The sequence below is a fragment of the Dipodomys merriami genome, unplaced genomic scaffold (genome assembly GCF_024711535.1).
Source record: "Dipodomys merriami isolate MVZ:Mamm:240054 unplaced genomic scaffold, mDipMer1.0.p SCAF_21, whole genome shotgun sequence".
Taxonomy (NCBI): domain Eukaryota; kingdom Metazoa; phylum Chordata; class Mammalia; order Rodentia; family Heteromyidae; genus Dipodomys; species Dipodomys merriami.
In genome coordinates, this window is record NW_027203493.1 from 2,846,031 (window position 1) to 2,863,316 (window position 17,286).

The 17,286-nt window shown below is 37.3% G+C and overlaps 2 protein-coding genes across 2 annotated transcripts; both read left to right on the plus strand.

Moving 5' to 3' along the window:
- The first annotated feature begins 1,326 nt into the window (after window positions 1–1,326).
- On the plus strand, window positions 1,327–2,250 carry LOC138833544 (olfactory receptor 5B3-like). The gene has a single exon (XM_070031822.1). It carries the CDS (start codon window positions 1,327–1,329, stop codon window positions 2,248–2,250), a length of 924 nt encoding a protein of 307 aa, XP_069887923.1.
- Window positions 2,251–14,925: 12,675 nt separating this feature from the next.
- LOC138833545 (olfactory receptor 5B3-like) lies at window positions 14,926–15,849 on the plus strand. The gene has a single exon (XM_070031823.1). It carries the CDS (start codon window positions 14,926–14,928, stop codon window positions 15,847–15,849), a length of 924 nt encoding a protein of 307 aa, XP_069887924.1.
- The last annotated feature ends 1,437 nt before the right edge of the window (window positions 15,850–17,286 follow it).

The following is a 17,286-nucleotide window of genomic DNA, read 5'->3' on the forward strand; positions in this document are numbered from 1 at the left end:
GTTAGTAAATCCAGGCCTTGTTCTGATCTGAGGACTTGCTTTGTTTGAGCCTGCAGCCAAGGTCAAGGGAAACAAGGAAAAAAAAAACACCACTGTACCGACAGGCTTTTAATGAGTAGTGTTTTCTCCAGATTCACACAGAAATCTCTTACCTGTTGTTTACAGATGCAATCTCAATGATGTGACAGATGTTGTCTTATTGTGTTTGCTTTGAAAGTAAGGGAGGGAAGGCAGGTAAGAGACTAATCCATGAAGCAGAAAGAATTTCATGATAAGCTTAGAATCTGATCTATGATCATGAGTCTTCCTCCATTTTTTTCCTGCCTCAGAGAATTGTGGAACATTTTGACTAGTTGAAAAAGAGGGTACCTCAAATCATGCTTCTGTAGTATTCCATGACTGAGTTTTTACAATTTCAAACTGACTCCTCTGGACTGAAGGATTTTTCTCCTTTAATAAACTGGTAAGCTTCTGCATTTGATATCCATTGTTAGTTTCAAGCATAATTCATTCAAAGGCAAAGGAGAAGTGAATGTGGGTTAAGAAGTGGAAGAGATGGTCTCAATACTTTTCTCGAAACACATAGGTGTATGTTTAGAAAAAATGTAGACAGTTCCATCATTAATAATCATGATTATTTCTGCAAAAATATGAATAAGAATTAAACTGTTGTGGAACATCTGTTCTTTTTTGTCACCTAGTTTTGCTGTATGTTTACTGTATGTTTACCTATCATAAGGGTTAGGAAACCAACAAAAGCAAAAAAAAGGAAACTAAGTATGGAATATTAAAATGGTCCTTTCTAAACTATAAAGGTGTCCTAAATATTAACATGTTTGAATAAAATTTTAATCTTTCCCCCAAACATTGCTTAGAGGATACAGTGACATCTATAACATCTACCTTTAGCCATTTTTGGCAGGTGAGCATCACTGAGAAGTCAGTTTTGCTGAGCTTAGGAGAAGTGAATTGGAACAGATTCAACTATACATGACATTTTTTCCAGGCTATTAAATCATTCATCATTCAGTTAATTTACATATATATTCTTTAGCTGATGCATTAAAATTGTCCAGAACTATAATAATAATAAATAGGGAATAAGAAAGAATAATAATAAATAGATAACATTATACATGAAGAGTCCACAAAACTGGGTTTCATTTCCATGCTCTTCCTGCAAAGTCTTGAAGTACTAGTTGTTTCTACAATGAAGGAGGAAAACACTGTACTGATGGTAACTTTCAGCTTCAATTCCATTTCTTTATAATATTGTCCTCATTATGTCATGGCTACAGAACATCTGGAGATTGTCAGGAAAATGCAATGGAGAACAGGACAGAAGTGACAGAGTTCATCCTACAGGGACTGACCAGTGACCCCAATCTTCAGGTCCCCCTCTTTGTCATCTTCCTACTCATCTACGTAGTCACTCTGGTTGGGAACCTGGGGATGGTCTTGCTGATTCTCCTGGACTCCCATCTCCACTCCCCCATGTACTTCTTCCTTGGTAACCTGTCTCTAGTGGATTTTTGTTACTCTTCAGTCATCACACCTAAAGTGATGGCTGGGCTCCTTATGGGAGACAAGGTCATGACCTACAATGCATGTGTTGCTCAGATGTTCTTCTTTGGAGCCTTTGCGAACGTGGAAAATTACCTCCTGGCTTCAATGTCCTATGACCGTTATGCAGCAGTGTGTAAGCCCCTCCATTATACCACCACCATGACCACTAAGGTGTGTGTGTCTCTGATCGTAGGCTGCTATGCCTGCGGTTTATTGAACGCCTCCATTCATATTACAAACACGTTCAGTCTCTCCTTCTGTGGGCCCAATGTGGTCCATCACTTTTTCTGTGATGTCCCGGCTGTCATGGTTCTCTCGTGTTCTGACAGGCACGTCAATGATCTGGTTCTTATTTATGTGGCCAGCTTCAACATATTCGTTGCTCTCATGGTCATCATCATCTCCTACCTGATTATTTTTATCACCATCCTCAAGATGCACTCTGGTGCAGGCTACCGAAAGGCTGTGTCCACTTGTGCCTCTCACTTCACTGCCGTCTCCATTTTCTATGGAACTATTATCTTCATGTACTTACAGCCCAGCTCCAGTCATTCCTTGGACACAGAAAAAATCATATCTGTGTTTTATACGATGGCCATCCCCATGCTGAACCCTCTGGTCTACAGCCTGAGGAACAAGGAGGTCAAGAATGCATTCAAAAAGATTATCCTGGGGGCAAGATAATTTTTATGGTTTTAACTTCAACTTTCTGGTATATTCTTTACATAGACAGATGCATTCCTCTCAGATGTATACACTGAGTTATTTAAAAAATCTACACTAATTCAAGTGCTGCTATGAATGATCTCCTTACCTCTGCAGCAGTCTTTTCTTATTGGGGAAAGCAAAAATATTATATCCAGAAGCATAGAACCAGAATGATGTTTTATATTTTTGAGTCTATTGGTGAAAAACTTACAAGCGCTATTTCTATAGTTGATCATTTTTTGTACAATTTTAAATGACATTTACAGACAAACACATGAAAATCAAATGTATAAAGGAGCCCACAAATAGGATTTCTAGCATGCACATGTCCATTGAGGGCATATGCAAATGTTTGTGGCAAATTTTCCTGAATGAAATGTGATGTGGCTAATGGCTATGATGGTTTATATATGTCAACTAGATAAAGTGATATTTTGATAGCTAATAAGAATAGTTCCTATGTGTTTCTCTGTCAAAATAGTCCTAAAAGAAAACTTTTTGAGTAGTAGAATTACAAAAGCAGATTATTCCTCATCAGTGATGGAAGTCTCCAACCTGTTGATTGAGGTGTGGTCAGTTGGAAAGAAAAGGTTGGAGAAAGTGAAAATTCCTTCTCTTTCCTTTTTAACTGGGGTATCTAACTTTTTCTCTTGGAATCTGAGATGCTCTATCATTCATCTAGTATAAGTTACTAAAATTTACACTTGTGACGCCTCACTACCACCCACTTCTCAGGTCTTTGAAATCAGATGAATTATACTGTTTAGCCTTCCTTGTTCTACAGCTTGTCTGGAATACATTATGGCTCTTCTCACATTTCAGAGTCATTTGAGATCCAACCCTTAACAAATCACCTCTTATAAAGATATAATGATACATAGATTGATTTTTGTCCCCCTATGAAACAGCAATAGTCCAGTATTTTAAGAATCATTAATTTTTAATTGGATAAAACATTATCATGTTCACATTTTGTGCTACTTTTTTTTGAGCTGCCTTGGGGCTTGAACCCAGTGTCTAGCACTATCCATGAGCTTTTTTGCGCAAGGCTATCTCTCTACAACTTGAGCCTCAATTCTACTTCTGGCCTTTTGGTGGTTAATTGTAGATGAGTCCCATGGACTTTCTTTTAAAATAAGGTTTTTTATTGTGAAAATACTGTACAGTTACATGAGCAATTACGTGAGCAAGGTAATGAGTACACTTCTTATCAAGCATTGTTGCCTCCTCCTTTGATTTTCCCCTACGATCCCTTCCCTCCCATCTCCACAAATACACTCTCCCTCTCCCCCACCTAAATTGTAAAGTTCCTTTTTTGACATAGCGTCTTGTACATCTCATTGTTGCCATGGGTCAACCTGTATCTCTATTTAAACAATTTTTTTTCTCTTCTCTTCCCCAAATTATACCAACATCAAATACAGTGAAAACAGGGGTTATACCATGGGGGAGGGACATACAAAACAACAAAATATCACGTGGTACTTTATAAATTCATTAGAAACAATAACAAGAAAGAAAAAAACCACTTGTGTCCTTATATTGGGGTTCATTTCACTTAACATCATCTTTTTTTAATTTTTAAAATTTAATTTAATTTTATTTGTGAACATACTGTACAGAGGGATTACAATTACATGGGCAGGATAATGCGTACATTTCTTACCAAGCATTGCACCCTCCTCCTTTGGGTTACCCTTCACATCCCTTCCCAGCCTCCACCCTCCCCCCCAATCCCAATCCTTCTCCTCACCCCCACCCCCCGCACCGACGTTGTAAAGCTCATTTTGGACATGACAACTTGTACTTCTCATTGTTGCAACAGGTCCACCTGTATCCTTAAAACAACTGGTTTTTCCTCATCTCCTCCACAAGTTATACTGACATCAAATATAGTGAAAGCAGGGGTTATACTGTGGGGGAGGGACATACAAAGCAACAAAGAGATAATCTTATAAATGCGTTAGAAACACATGCATGAAAGAAAAAAAAACATTAAAATACATATCTAAGGGTTCATTTTCCTGACCTCACATTATCTGACCTTTTCCGCTTGACTCATACATATACTAGATATTGCAAATAAGGGAAACCATGGGACCTATGTTTCTTTGGGCCTGGCTTTCTTCACTTAATATGATTTTTTTCCCAAGTTTTTCCATTTCCTAACAAATGGGGCAATGTCATTCTTTCTGATGGAGGCATAGAATTCCATTGTGTATATATACCACATTTTCTTGATCCATTCATCTGCTGAGGGACATCTGGGTTGGTTCCATGTCTTAGCTATGGTAAATAATGCTGCAATAAACATTGTTGTGCTGGTAGCTTTAGTGTGGTCTTGTCTGTAAACATTTGGGTAAATGCCCAAAAGTGGGATTGCTGGGTCATAGGGGAGATCTATGTGAAGTCTTTTGAAGAACCTCCATACTGCTTTCCAAAGTGGTTGAACAAGTTTACATTCCCACCAACTATGAAGTAAGGTTCCCTTCTGTCCACATCCCCTCCAGCATCTGTTGTTGTTAGAGTTCTTGATTTTTGCCATTCTAACTGGGGTGAGGTCACTTAACATCATCTTATCTGACCTTTTTTGCTTGTCTCAGACATATACTAGTTACTGCAAATAAGGGAAATCATAGGACCTATATTTCTTTGGGCCTGGCTTACTCGTCCTAGCTTTGAACCACAATTCTCAGATCTCAGCTTCCTGAGTAGATAGAACTATAGGCATGAGTCACCAGAGACTGGCTTCTTCCATGGTATTTTGAGAGCCCAAATTTTGATTAGGAAAAACCAGGATGTACAAGTAAATAAAAGTATATATATCGCTTATTTGCACATTTTAACAATGTCTATGTAAACCTGAAATTTAATCAAAATTAGTACTTCTATTTTATAATGACACAGAGTCGTTTATGATTACTACTTTCATATTTTGGGGGATAAACTACAGAACCTAAAGATTTTAAATATTTTCTTTCAGATAGAAATTTAATATCATAATCTACTCCCATTATTCTTTTCATCTGTTTTACCTCTTGCTTTTCTCCTTCCATATCTCCAATTAATTTTTTATATTTTTGTGTGGAATTTTTTTGTGTATAATTTTTATGTTTGTAAGTTTGGACTTAAATTGCTTAATATAATTATCTCAATTCTATCCATTTTCCTACAAAGTCCATAATTTTTTCATTCTTTTTGTTAGAATAGAACTCTATTGGACATTTGAACATGTCCATTCAAATGAACATGTTGAATTGAAACCCTTTAAACTACTTTAAGATAAATATAAACAAATAAATAAAAATGTATATTGTTTGTTTATGTGTCTATATGGTGAACATACAAAAATAAATATGGATATAAAGGCATTTCTATGTAAACTGTGATTCTTATTTGTATATACCCAGACACAGAATATCTAGATAATGTATTCTATTTTTAATTTTCTAAAGAACCTCCATATTGATTACCATAGTTGCTAGATCAATTTACATTTCTGCTAATAATGTACAAGGTTCATTTCTATCTGCATGCTCAAAACATTTACGTTGTCTTGATAACAGTTATTCTACCTGGGGCGAGGTGAGAATAACAATATCATTTTGACTTGACTTTCCCTATGTTAAGGTTCTGATTTTTTTGGTATATTTATTGGTGATGCATATTTCTTCTTCTGATAAGAGCCTGTCAATATAAAGATGAAGAAAGGTGAGTATGATCAGGTAATTTATGTGCATTTGTGATAATGGAATAGTAAAATTTATTAAGAATGGGTTAGGGAAGGGAGAGAACAATACAGGGGCAAGAATTTAATCAAGAACATTGTATACATATAAGAATGTATTAGGAAATGGAAAGACTTGGAAAAATTATATTAAGTGAAGTAAGCCAGGCCCAAAGAAACATAGGTCCCATGGTTTCCCTTATTTGCAATAACTAGTATATGTCTGAGTCAAACAGAAAAGGTCAGATAAGTTGATGTTAAGGAAATGAACCCTAAGATATGTATTCAAATGTTTTTTTCTTTCATGCGATTGTTTCTAACATATTTATAAGATGATTTCTTTGTTGCTTTGTATGTCCCTCCCCCACAGTATAACCCCTGCTTTCACTGTATTTGATGTTGGTATAATTTGTAGAGGGGAAGGGAAAAAAATCGTTTAACTAGGGATACAGGTGGACATATTGCAACAATGAGATGTACAAATCGTTATGTCGAAAACGAACTTTATAACTTTGGTGGGGACGGAGGAGGATTGAGTGGGAGGGGAGCAGGGGAGGATGGGAAAGGATGGGAAGGGGAAACAAAGGAGGAGGCTACAATGCTTGATAAGAAATGTACTCATTATCTTGCCCATGTAATTGTAACCCCTCTGTACACTATTTTCACAATAAAAAAAGAATGTATCAAAATGAATTCCATTGAACGATTAATTGATAGTAATGAAGTGTTTTGTTTTTTTTGGGGAGGGGAGGTCCGGGCGTGGGTCCTGAACTCTGGGCCTGGGCGCTGTCCCTCAGCTCTTCAGCTCAAGTCTAGTGCTCTACCACTTGAGCCACAACGCCACTTCCAGCTTTTTTCTTTTTTCTTATGTGGTGCTGAGGAATCGAACCCAGGGCCTCAGGCAAGCGCTCTACCACTGAGCCACCTTCCCAGCCCCTGTAATGAAGTGTTTTTTAATGTACAGAAACATTCTTACCTGATTTGAATTTAAAAGACAATATCAGTTGAATAATACTTATGTAAATATGTTCCCTCAATGTTTATTTACAAGAGTGAAATTTATAACTACAAAATATAGAAATACCTACTTTAAGAATAATGGAAGGGGTGAAACTGAGCAATATGCGCTGTACTCATAAATTGACATATTGAATTGATACCTTTTTGTATAACTATTTAAAGATTAAAAACCTGCAAGAAAGAGGAAAGAGAGAGAATGGAAGGGTGAAAAAGGGTAATGGAGTGAACATGTTCAAAGGATATTATATACATGTATAGAAATAGTACATTAAAACCCCATCTGGTACACCTAATATACACTTAAAACTGAAAAAATGCCACTGATAGATACAGTAATATACGTGTATATTACTTATATAACTTATATTTATAAACTTTGATTACATTAAAAATAACAGGTTACTACAATTTTCCATAGCCAAGATAGGGAATCAGCCCAGATGCCCCTCAATGGATGAATGGATCAAGAAAATGTGGTATATATACACAATGGAATTCTACTCATCCATCAGAAAGAATAACGTTGAGCCATTCATAAGGAAGTAGAAAGACCTAGAGATGATTATGGTAAGTGAAGTAAGCCAGACCCAGAGAAACACAGGTGCATGGTTTTCCTCATTAGTGGAAACTACATTGTGCCTATAAGTCTTTAAGTAGGAACACTGGGTGCCACCCAAGTGGTTATAAATTAATTAAATGAAGTGTAATCAACTATGAAGAACACAAACTGTATAATTCTTTAGAAAGCCCAACAAAATGAGTACTAAGAAATGTGTACCTGCAAGGGGGAAGGGGTAGAAGAATGAATGGAAAAAAATGAGTCGAATGCAGGCAAGAATGCATTGTTCATGCCACAGAACTGTGAAAAATAAGGGGAAGGGTAGGTGGAAATGGGGGAGTGAAGCTGTGGAGTGGACAACACAGATCAAGGTGCATTGTATACGTAAATTGCTGTGCTACATGGAAAACATTCAATACATAACCTAGAAATGAGGAAAACCGAGGGAAGGGGGTGCGGTGGGAGGGTGGGTGCGAACGTTAAGAAGAGTGACATGGATCCAGAGGCACTGGATTCATAACCTGCTCTGTTGAATGGCAACTCTTTTGTACACCTCCCTAAAGCAAATAAAATATACCTTTTTGTTGTTTGAAGCAATTTATTTATTTATTTAATATATTTTTATTGTAAAGATACTGTACAGAGGGGTTACAGTTATATGAGTAAGTCAAGTACACTTCCAATTGAGCATTATTACCCCTCCTTTGTTTTTCTCCTAAAGGAATCTATCTTAAAAACCCTTATGGTACACCTAATATGGACCAAAATTGAAAAAAATGTGCCACTGGTAAATACAGTAATGTATTACACCCATATTTATAAAATTTGACTATATTAGAAATAACTGTTTATTACAATTTTTGACTTTCTTATATCTTCACAATCACAGGATTAGGTGTCAGTGGATGTTCCTACATTTGTGCTGAGAACATTCAAACAACCCATTTAGTCCATTTTTCACCATGCTGTTTGCATATCTATAAACAATATATATGCAACCATATGTTTATATAAACACATATATGTTTATATGAACACATATGAACTAAACCCAGACCTGGTCTTTCTACTGTTAGCCTCTCATCACTCTTAGCAAGGTCATGTGATAGTGGGGCCTGTTCACTTTCTGTTTAGCATTATTACTCTTTGTTATGAGATTTTCTCATTAAAATAGGAAATGAAAGTGGCGCTGTGATTATTTACCATAGCTAAGATATGGAAGCAACCCAGATGCCTCTCAGTAGATGAATGAATCAAGAAAATGTGGTATATATACACAATGGAATTCTATGCCTGCATCAGAAAGAATGACATTGCTCCATTTGTTAGGAAATGGAAAGACTTGGGAAAAATTATATTAAGTGAAGTAAGCCAAGTGCAAAGAAACATAGGTCCCAATGGGTTCCCTTATTTGCAATAACTAGTATATGCCTGAGAGAAGCAGAAACGGTCAGATAAGCTGATGTTAGGGAAATGAACCCCAAGATAAGGACTCAAATGTTTTTTCTTTCTTGTGATTGTTTTTAACATATTTATAAGATGATTTCTTTGTTGCTTTGTATGTCCCTCCCCCACAATATAACCCCTGCTTTCACTGTATTTGATATTGGTATAATTTGTGGAGGGGAAGGGAAAAAACAAATTGTTTAAATAGGGATACAGGTGGACCCATTGCTTGCCCACGTAATTGTAACTCCTCTGTAACTCCTCTCACAATAATTAAAAAAAGTTAACAACAACAACAGAAAGAAAGAAAGAACGCGGCACCGTGGCTCAAGTGGTAGAGTGTTAGCCTTGCGCTGAAGAGCTCAGGGACAGCGCCCAGGCCCGAAGTTCAAGCCCCACCACAGACCAAAAAGAAAAAAGAAAAAAAATAGAGTCTAAAATATGAAGTGAAATTATTGAAGTCTTTCCTACATTGATTATATACATAGAGCTCTCTCCTATATGAGTTTTTTCATGTTGGTGTAAGGAACATGGATGACTGAATGCTGTCATATGTTGTTTACACAGCAATATTTCTCAGTGGTGCTGTAGCTCAAGTGGTAGAGCGCTCGTCTTGAGTTGAAGAGCTGAGGGACAGCGCCCAGGCCCAGAGTTCAAGCCCCACGACCGACAAAAAAAAAAAAAAAAAACTATATAGAGCAATATTTCTCTCCACTGTGAATTTTTATTTCTTATTCGAAAGGAAATGGAACATGTAAAGACTTTCCCACACTGCTTATACACAGGCTTTCTGTCTACTGTGCATCTCTATATGTCTTTGAAAATCTTTGACCAAGAAGCAGGTACTTGAAGAAGCAAGTACAAGCAGTACTTGAAATTGGTGGGATGGTGTCAAGGGGAAAGGGATAGACAAATGAAAAGCAGAAGAGGGGAAGAACGTAGCCAAGAATCCAATGTATATCCTACAAAGTAAAGTCTAATGAGGGAAGGGGCAGGTAGGGGAGGGATGAGTGAGAATATGGAAAATGGTAGCACTGATCAAGGTGCATTATATTCATAAACTGCTTTGTTAAATCACAACTCCTTTGTGCAGTTATTTAAGATGACAAAAACTAAAATATGAAGGGTAATCTTTGAAAGAATTGGAACATCTGAAGGCTTTCCCACATTGTATATATCTGTAATGTCCTCTCCACTTAATTATTTCATTTAATCAAATGTACCTGGAATATTCTCAGATGGTTTCACATAGGTTATGTAGGTAGGTTTTCTTTCTCTCCAGTGTGATTTTTCTAGATAATGGTGAGTCTGAAACATCATAGCAAGTAGTAGGTGGTGGGGAAAGCCACCTCACCCCATTGCAGACAAGATGTACATCAGGATATAAGAAGGAACCAGGGCAAGACCGAACCAATGGCAGGTATCAATGGCCTTCTTCCTCCAACGAGGCCTCAGATCCTCAAGTTTTAAGTGCCTTTCAACAAAACACTGTATGGGCTGGGAAGGTGGCTCAGTGGTAGAGCGCTTGCCTTGCATGCTTGAGGCCCTGGGTTTGATTCCTCAGCACCACATAAGCAAAAAGAAAAAAGCTGGAAGTGGTGCTGTGGCTCAAGTGGTAGAGTGCTAGCCTTGAGCTGAAGAGCTAAGGGACAGCACCCAGGCCCAGAGTTCAGGCCCCATGACTGGACCCCCCCCCCAAAAAAAAACCCCAAAACACCATAGCTCACAATCAAGGCTTTTTGTTGATCAGTTTTTCGTTCCTCTGTTTTCCTTTGAGATCACCTGAAGTTTGATGAATATTTTTCTAAATAGTATACTCTGTCACTTTCTTCTATATTCATTAAGTTCTTCAGATCTTTGGTGAATTTTCCAGGAAACTAACAGATTTGCTTCTGGAAGAAATTTTTTGTTTGTGTGTTTCGCATTTCTCCGCAGTAAAAATCTCTTTGAACATTTAATCCACAACCTCAAGGGTCTGTGCTATAAAGGATTGGTAGTTGTACGTATAACTCTCGAAATTATCCAGATGAATCTCTCATTTTAGTACCGTGAACACCATCACCACGACATGCTATTACTGTGCACGACACGTTGATTTGCTCTATTCAGAGCCCTATATCTGGGGCACATTCTTTAGCATCCTACAGATGTGTTTCTCACGCTACAGCCAGCAGATTGCATTGTTTGCCTAGAAGAGTATAGCTCTCTGTGTGTGGTGTCTCTTAACTTTATTGGCTGCTGAAGGAATTACAATCTATACCAACCCCTATCAGAAAACGGATCCCAGTGATTACCTCAGAAGGAACGAAGACAATTGTAGGGACCTGTATGTTCTGCAAACAGTATATGAAGTCTTATAATAGTAATACTAGTACTAATAATATTGATAATGATGATGATAATGATAATACATGTTTTCTCCACAGTCCATAATTTATATCTGTTACTCTCCTACTTGGTGAAATTGGGGCTGGAAGATTATTGGAGTACTTATATTGTCACCTATGCTGCATCAAATGTTATAAATATGTATTATAGGGCTGGGAAGGTGGCTCAGTGGTAGAGCGCTTGCCTTGCATGCATGAGGCCCTGGGTTCGATTTCTCAGCACCACATAAGCAAAAAGAAAAAAGCCAGAAGTGGTGCTGTGGTTCAAGTGGTAGAGCACTAGCCTTGAGTTGAAGAGCTGAGGGACAGCGCCCTGGCCCAGAGTTCAGGCACCACGACCGGACCCAAAAAGAAAAAAAAATAAAAAATATATTATATAATGCATTGCACATGTATATTATATACACGATGCATATTTTCTGACATATACCATGTAATACATATTATATGACATATAAAATATATAGTCATATGTATCATGTTACAACCCTTCCCAACGGCCTAGATAATAAGACAATATTTTCTCCTTCCAAGCAAAGTTAAATTTAGTGAAGTAAACTAGATGCACAGAACAAATGTTTAATCCCAATACTCTTGAACTGAGATGATGAGATAAGCCTGCTGAGCAGCGAGAACTGGCACACACTATGCAAATGAATGAGTTAATCTGCAAGAAAAAAATCATTTCTACATTCAACTGGGATGATAACCTAGATACGTGATGAAGAATAGTTAGCAATCTTTTGCAAGTGGAAATGAAAGCAAAATTTAAAATAATGAAAAATGTTCAGTATGAAATATGGATAAAAATGTGCAAGTTTGAATTGATTTCTGGTGGAAGGTTAAACAGAAGCTACTTTCAGAAAGTAGCCATTTGGTGATTTCCTGTTTGAATAAACAAAACCTACCATTTGAAAAATCAACCTGATACCTATATATACATCACACTTCAACTGTCGGAAAAGCAGAGCCCTGCACAAAACTCTTCGGCAAATATTTGAAGCACCCTTATTTACAAATAACACAATCTTATCATGAGTACAGACCTTTTTCCACTGTACAATCAAAATAATTTGTATTGTTCATGCAATGGCATCCTAATCTTTAGTCAATAAAAGCTTTCAACAATAAGGATGGATCTTAATTGCTAGGTAAGTATACTACAATCAAAGAACACATACTCCAGGATTTAGCACATTGTAAGAAAGTCACAACACTTGAATACAATTTTCTTTATTCTTAGGGCTGTAGGCTGAAGAAACAATGATGAACTAGTTTAGTTGAATCTTGCTGTGGTTTACCTGGCCATGAGCTTAATAATACTTTTAGAATTGCATACTAAAAATGTTTGTCTAACTTCATGGGCATTATGTATTAAATGGATTATTTAAAAAAAATTAAGAGATAACAAGTAACACAAAAACATGTGCCCATTACAATACCCACAATGATCCCCTCACATGTTTTAATTGCTTCTTCCCCAGGAGGTAGTATTGGGAGGTGAAGATGGTCACCAGAGTAATCTCCAGAGTTCTCTAAGTTTGTCTAATTATTTCCAGATTAGTCTATGAAATCCTCACACAATTCCACATCACATCATGTAAGAGGACATGCAATAAAGCTATACTTCATGGGTCATTATTCTTTTTCATTTGAGTCAAAAACAGTTAGAACGTAGTCCTTCCTCTGACCTGTGGAATTGCAGTGAGCCTCCACGGTGGTCAAAAAAAATGCACAATGATTCATAACTACACCACAAGACACCTATTTGGCAATCTATGTACAAGGTATTTATTTGGCTAGGTCCAGCGTTGGACACCAGCCTTTCTATTTATTCCTCCTATGTGGCGGACCACCATGGCTGGCATCTTGGTTGAGACGGAGTCCCATTGAATTTGTGCCTGAACTGACTTGGCACTACAATCCTCCTGATTTCTAGCTCTCAAGTAGCTGTGATTACAGATGAAACAGAAATAACTTAAGGTAAGTTTAGAAACAGATTCATGTTTTCTTGAATGGTTGCTTTATTGTCAAGGTGATGTACGGAGGGGTTATATTTACACAAGTGCTATAATAAGTACATTTCTTGTCAAACTTGTTACCCCTTCCCTCATTTTTTTCTACTTTCTCTCCCCTAACCCCCTCTCAAGCTGTACAGATCATTTCCAACATATTGTTTTGTGTTTTTCGCTGTTGCCTTTGATTCATGTTTCTTGCCCCTTTTTCTATTTATTCCTGCCTCAAAGAATTTGGAATATTTTAGCCACAACCTGATGGAGAATGCACCTCTAATCATACCTGGTATCAGATTCCATGACTGATTCTATGGTTTCCAATTGACTCTTATCAATTGATTATGTTTTTCTCTTCCAGCATACTGATCATCTTCTGTATACATATACATTACTAGTGTAAAGTGTAATTGATATGAAAGCAAGAATAGATGCTGTGGCTTACTTAAAAGATAAATGAATTATTCAGTGGTTTTTTGATACCTTGGTAGAGTCTGTGAAATAAATGTCCATGCTTCTGTCAAAGAATTTTGGTACGAAACACCATGACTACTTCTGCAAAGTAGGAATAAAAGTAAAACAAATAACACTCTAGTTATTCTTACTTTTTTCTTTTGCTATATATTTACCTATTATAGGAGGTTAGGAAACAAAAAAGAGCTACTAAAATGAAAAAAATCTAGATATTGTTATAAATGAATTAACAAGCTTATAATGCACTTTAATCTTTTGTCCAAACTCATCCTATTCCTGACATTACTGTTCATCTAGGGTGTGTAGAGCAGTTCTTTTTAATATACATACAGATGTGTGTTGTTATTGTAAAGATGGTGTACAGAGGGGTTACAGTTATATAAGTAAGATAAAGAGTATATTTCTTTTTTTTTAATTTTATTTGTGAACATACTGTACAGAGGGGTTACAATTACATGGGCAGGATAATGCGTACATTTCTTACCAAGCATTGCAGCCTCCTCCTTTTGTTTACCCTTCACGTCCCTTCCCAGCCTCCCCCAAGAGTATATTTCTTTTTGGACATCATCCTTTCCTTCACTCTCTCTCAGTCTTTCCCTCCCATTCCCACCTATAAGTTGTATAGTTCATTTTACATATAGTGTCTTGTGAGTAGCACAGCTGCATTTGCTCACCCTTTGTCCCTCCATTTCTGGGCTCACCCCCCCCCCCAACCCCTCAGCTCCTATTGATCTGTGAGAAGTGAAAGGGTGAATAGATTCATGGAAACAAGTCAGCATGTCAAAATAGTAAATTGCTTACCTCTCAGTCAACAGATTCATACATATTTAAATTACACCAACTATCCATTGAAATCTATCAAATTCAATGCCAGGCAGCTTTCTATTATCACATAGGTATTAGAGTCTTGGTGCAAATTGTTTCTTCCCTGAAGTGATTCATATTGTACTTCTTCATTTGAATTCTTCATTATCATATCTCTGACCCTCATGCTACAGAGTCTACTGATTGCCAGATGCAACTTTAATGGAGAACAAGAGCAGAGTGACACAATTCATCCTGCTAGGACTAACCAGTGACCCAGCTCTGCAGACCCCCCTCATAGTAATCTTCCTCTTTGTCTATGTCATCACTGTGGTTGGGAACGTGGGAATGATTCTATTATTCCTCTTGGATTCTCGGCTCCATACTCCCATGTATTTTTTCCTTGGTAACTTGTCTTTCGTGGATTTTTGTTATTCTTCAGCTGTCACTCCAAAGGTCTTGTCTGGACTCACTCTAGGAGATATGGCCATCACCTACAACGCTTGTGCTGCTCAGATGTTCTTCTTTTCAGCCTTTGCTACTACAGAAAATTATCTCTTGGCTTTGATGGCCTATGATCGCTATGCAGCAGTGTGTAAACCCCTCCATTATACCACCACCATGACGACTGGTGTGTGTATGTGTCTGATGATGGGTTCCTATGTCTGCGGTTTCTTGAATGCCTCCATCCACACTGTGAACACATTCAGCCTCTCCTTCTGTATGCCCAACGTGGTCCATGACTTTTTCTGTGATCTTCCAGCAGTCATGGTTCTTTCTTGCTCCGAGAGGCATTTTAATGACCTTGTCCTTATTTGTGTTGGTAGCCTCAATATATTTGTTGCCTTTGTGGTTATCTGGATTTCCTACACGATCATTTTTATCTCCATTGTAAAGAGGCATTCAGCCTCAGGCTCCCACAAGGCTATGTCTACCTGTGCCTCACACTTCTCTGCAGTTTCCATTTTCTATGGGACAATCATCTTCATGTACTTACGGCCCAGCTCCAGTCACTCCATGGACACTGACAAGATCGCATCTGTGTTTTACACAATGATCATCCCCATGCTCAACCCTGTGGTCTACAGCTTGAGAAACAAGGAGGTCAAGAGTGCCTTCATGAAGATAATTTTCAAGGCAAAATAATCTTTATAGTTTTAGTATTTAGCATGCTCAAACCTAGATGAATTCTTCTTACATTCTCTCTCTGTTTCCTGTTTTAATACCCAAATCAGGCCCAAGGTCAAGAGGTGACATAATTACTGTCTGGAAGTACTTAGAACATTGTATTCAGAAACATAACACTTGAGTGAGAATATGTATGATCTCTTTAGGTTAGCTTTCTCCTAAATTTTATTAATGATAGTGGTATATTTGATCACTTCCATGCATTTTTCTACAGCAGGTCAATACAAATATGTGAGATCGGTACAGAAGGAGAGCTCAGAACGAGGTAGAAATTGGATGGATGTTGTCAAAATAGTTTGGCTACAGTAGAAAAACAGGTCACTGAAACATCTTGAATTATATTACAAAGGTGAGGTAAAGGAGGTCATAGAGGAGGGGATTGATTAGAATACACTGGATACAGACCTGTAAATGTCACAATGAAATCTCACCCTTTGTATAACTAATGTATGGTAATAAATAAGGAAAGAAAGCCCATGCGTCTGAAATGCATGCAGGTGTCCAGGGAAGGCAAATGCAAGTGAGTGTGGAAAATTTGCTGGGAGAAATTGTGGCATTGTGGGGGTGGTTTTTTTTCCCCCATATTCATTTAGTGCAAAAATACTGAGAGACTACCATTTGTCAGTGGCCTTAGAAACAAATGGTTTTCCTAATCATTGGTCATCATCCAATGTTCCTAGGCTCACCCATCACAACAAAACCTCTATTCTCACACTATGGAGCTCTGAATGAATTACAGCCCTAACTGTCTTCCTTCTTTATCTTCTATAAGTGCATGATGTCACCTCTCAGCTTCAGACATTTAACAAATAGCCTCATATCAGCTTATATTTGTGTATTGTAAAGGTGATATACAGAGTGTTCACAGTTACATATGTGAGGTAGTGTGTACATTTCTTGTTGAACATTGTTACCCCTTCGCTCGGTTTTCTCCCACTTTCCCCACCCCACCATAACTTCCTCTCCCCCAAGTTGTAAAGTTCATTTCCAACATAGAGTTTTGTGAGTATTGCTGTTGCATTGGTTCAAACTTTGCCCTTTGTTTCATCGTTTTGTTATTCCCCTTCCCTTCTCCAAATCAGATAAATGTGTATGCAGTACACAGAACCAAAATTAAAAAAAAAACAGTGACAACAAGGAATACACCAACAGGAAAAAAAGAAAGGAAAAAGAAATAACTTCACACAGTACATTAAAAACAACAACAAATACAAATACAAAACCCTCTTGCATCCATATCTTGGAGTTCATTTCATTAACCTCATTTTATATGGTTCTATTTACATAGCCATATGTGTGTATGTGTATATATATACACATATATATATATATATTTACTGGATAAAATTTAGTAACAAATGTTCAAAAAGATTATTTTATTGAGCTATTAATATA

Coding starts and splice junctions, on each gene's coding strand:
- LOC138833544 (XM_070031822.1), top strand. CDS start 1,327: ATGGAGAACAGGACAGAAGTGACAGAGTTCATCCTACAGGGACTGACC.
- LOC138833545 (XM_070031823.1), top strand. CDS start 14,926: ATGGAGAACAAGAGCAGAGTGACACAATTCATCCTGCTAGGACTAACC.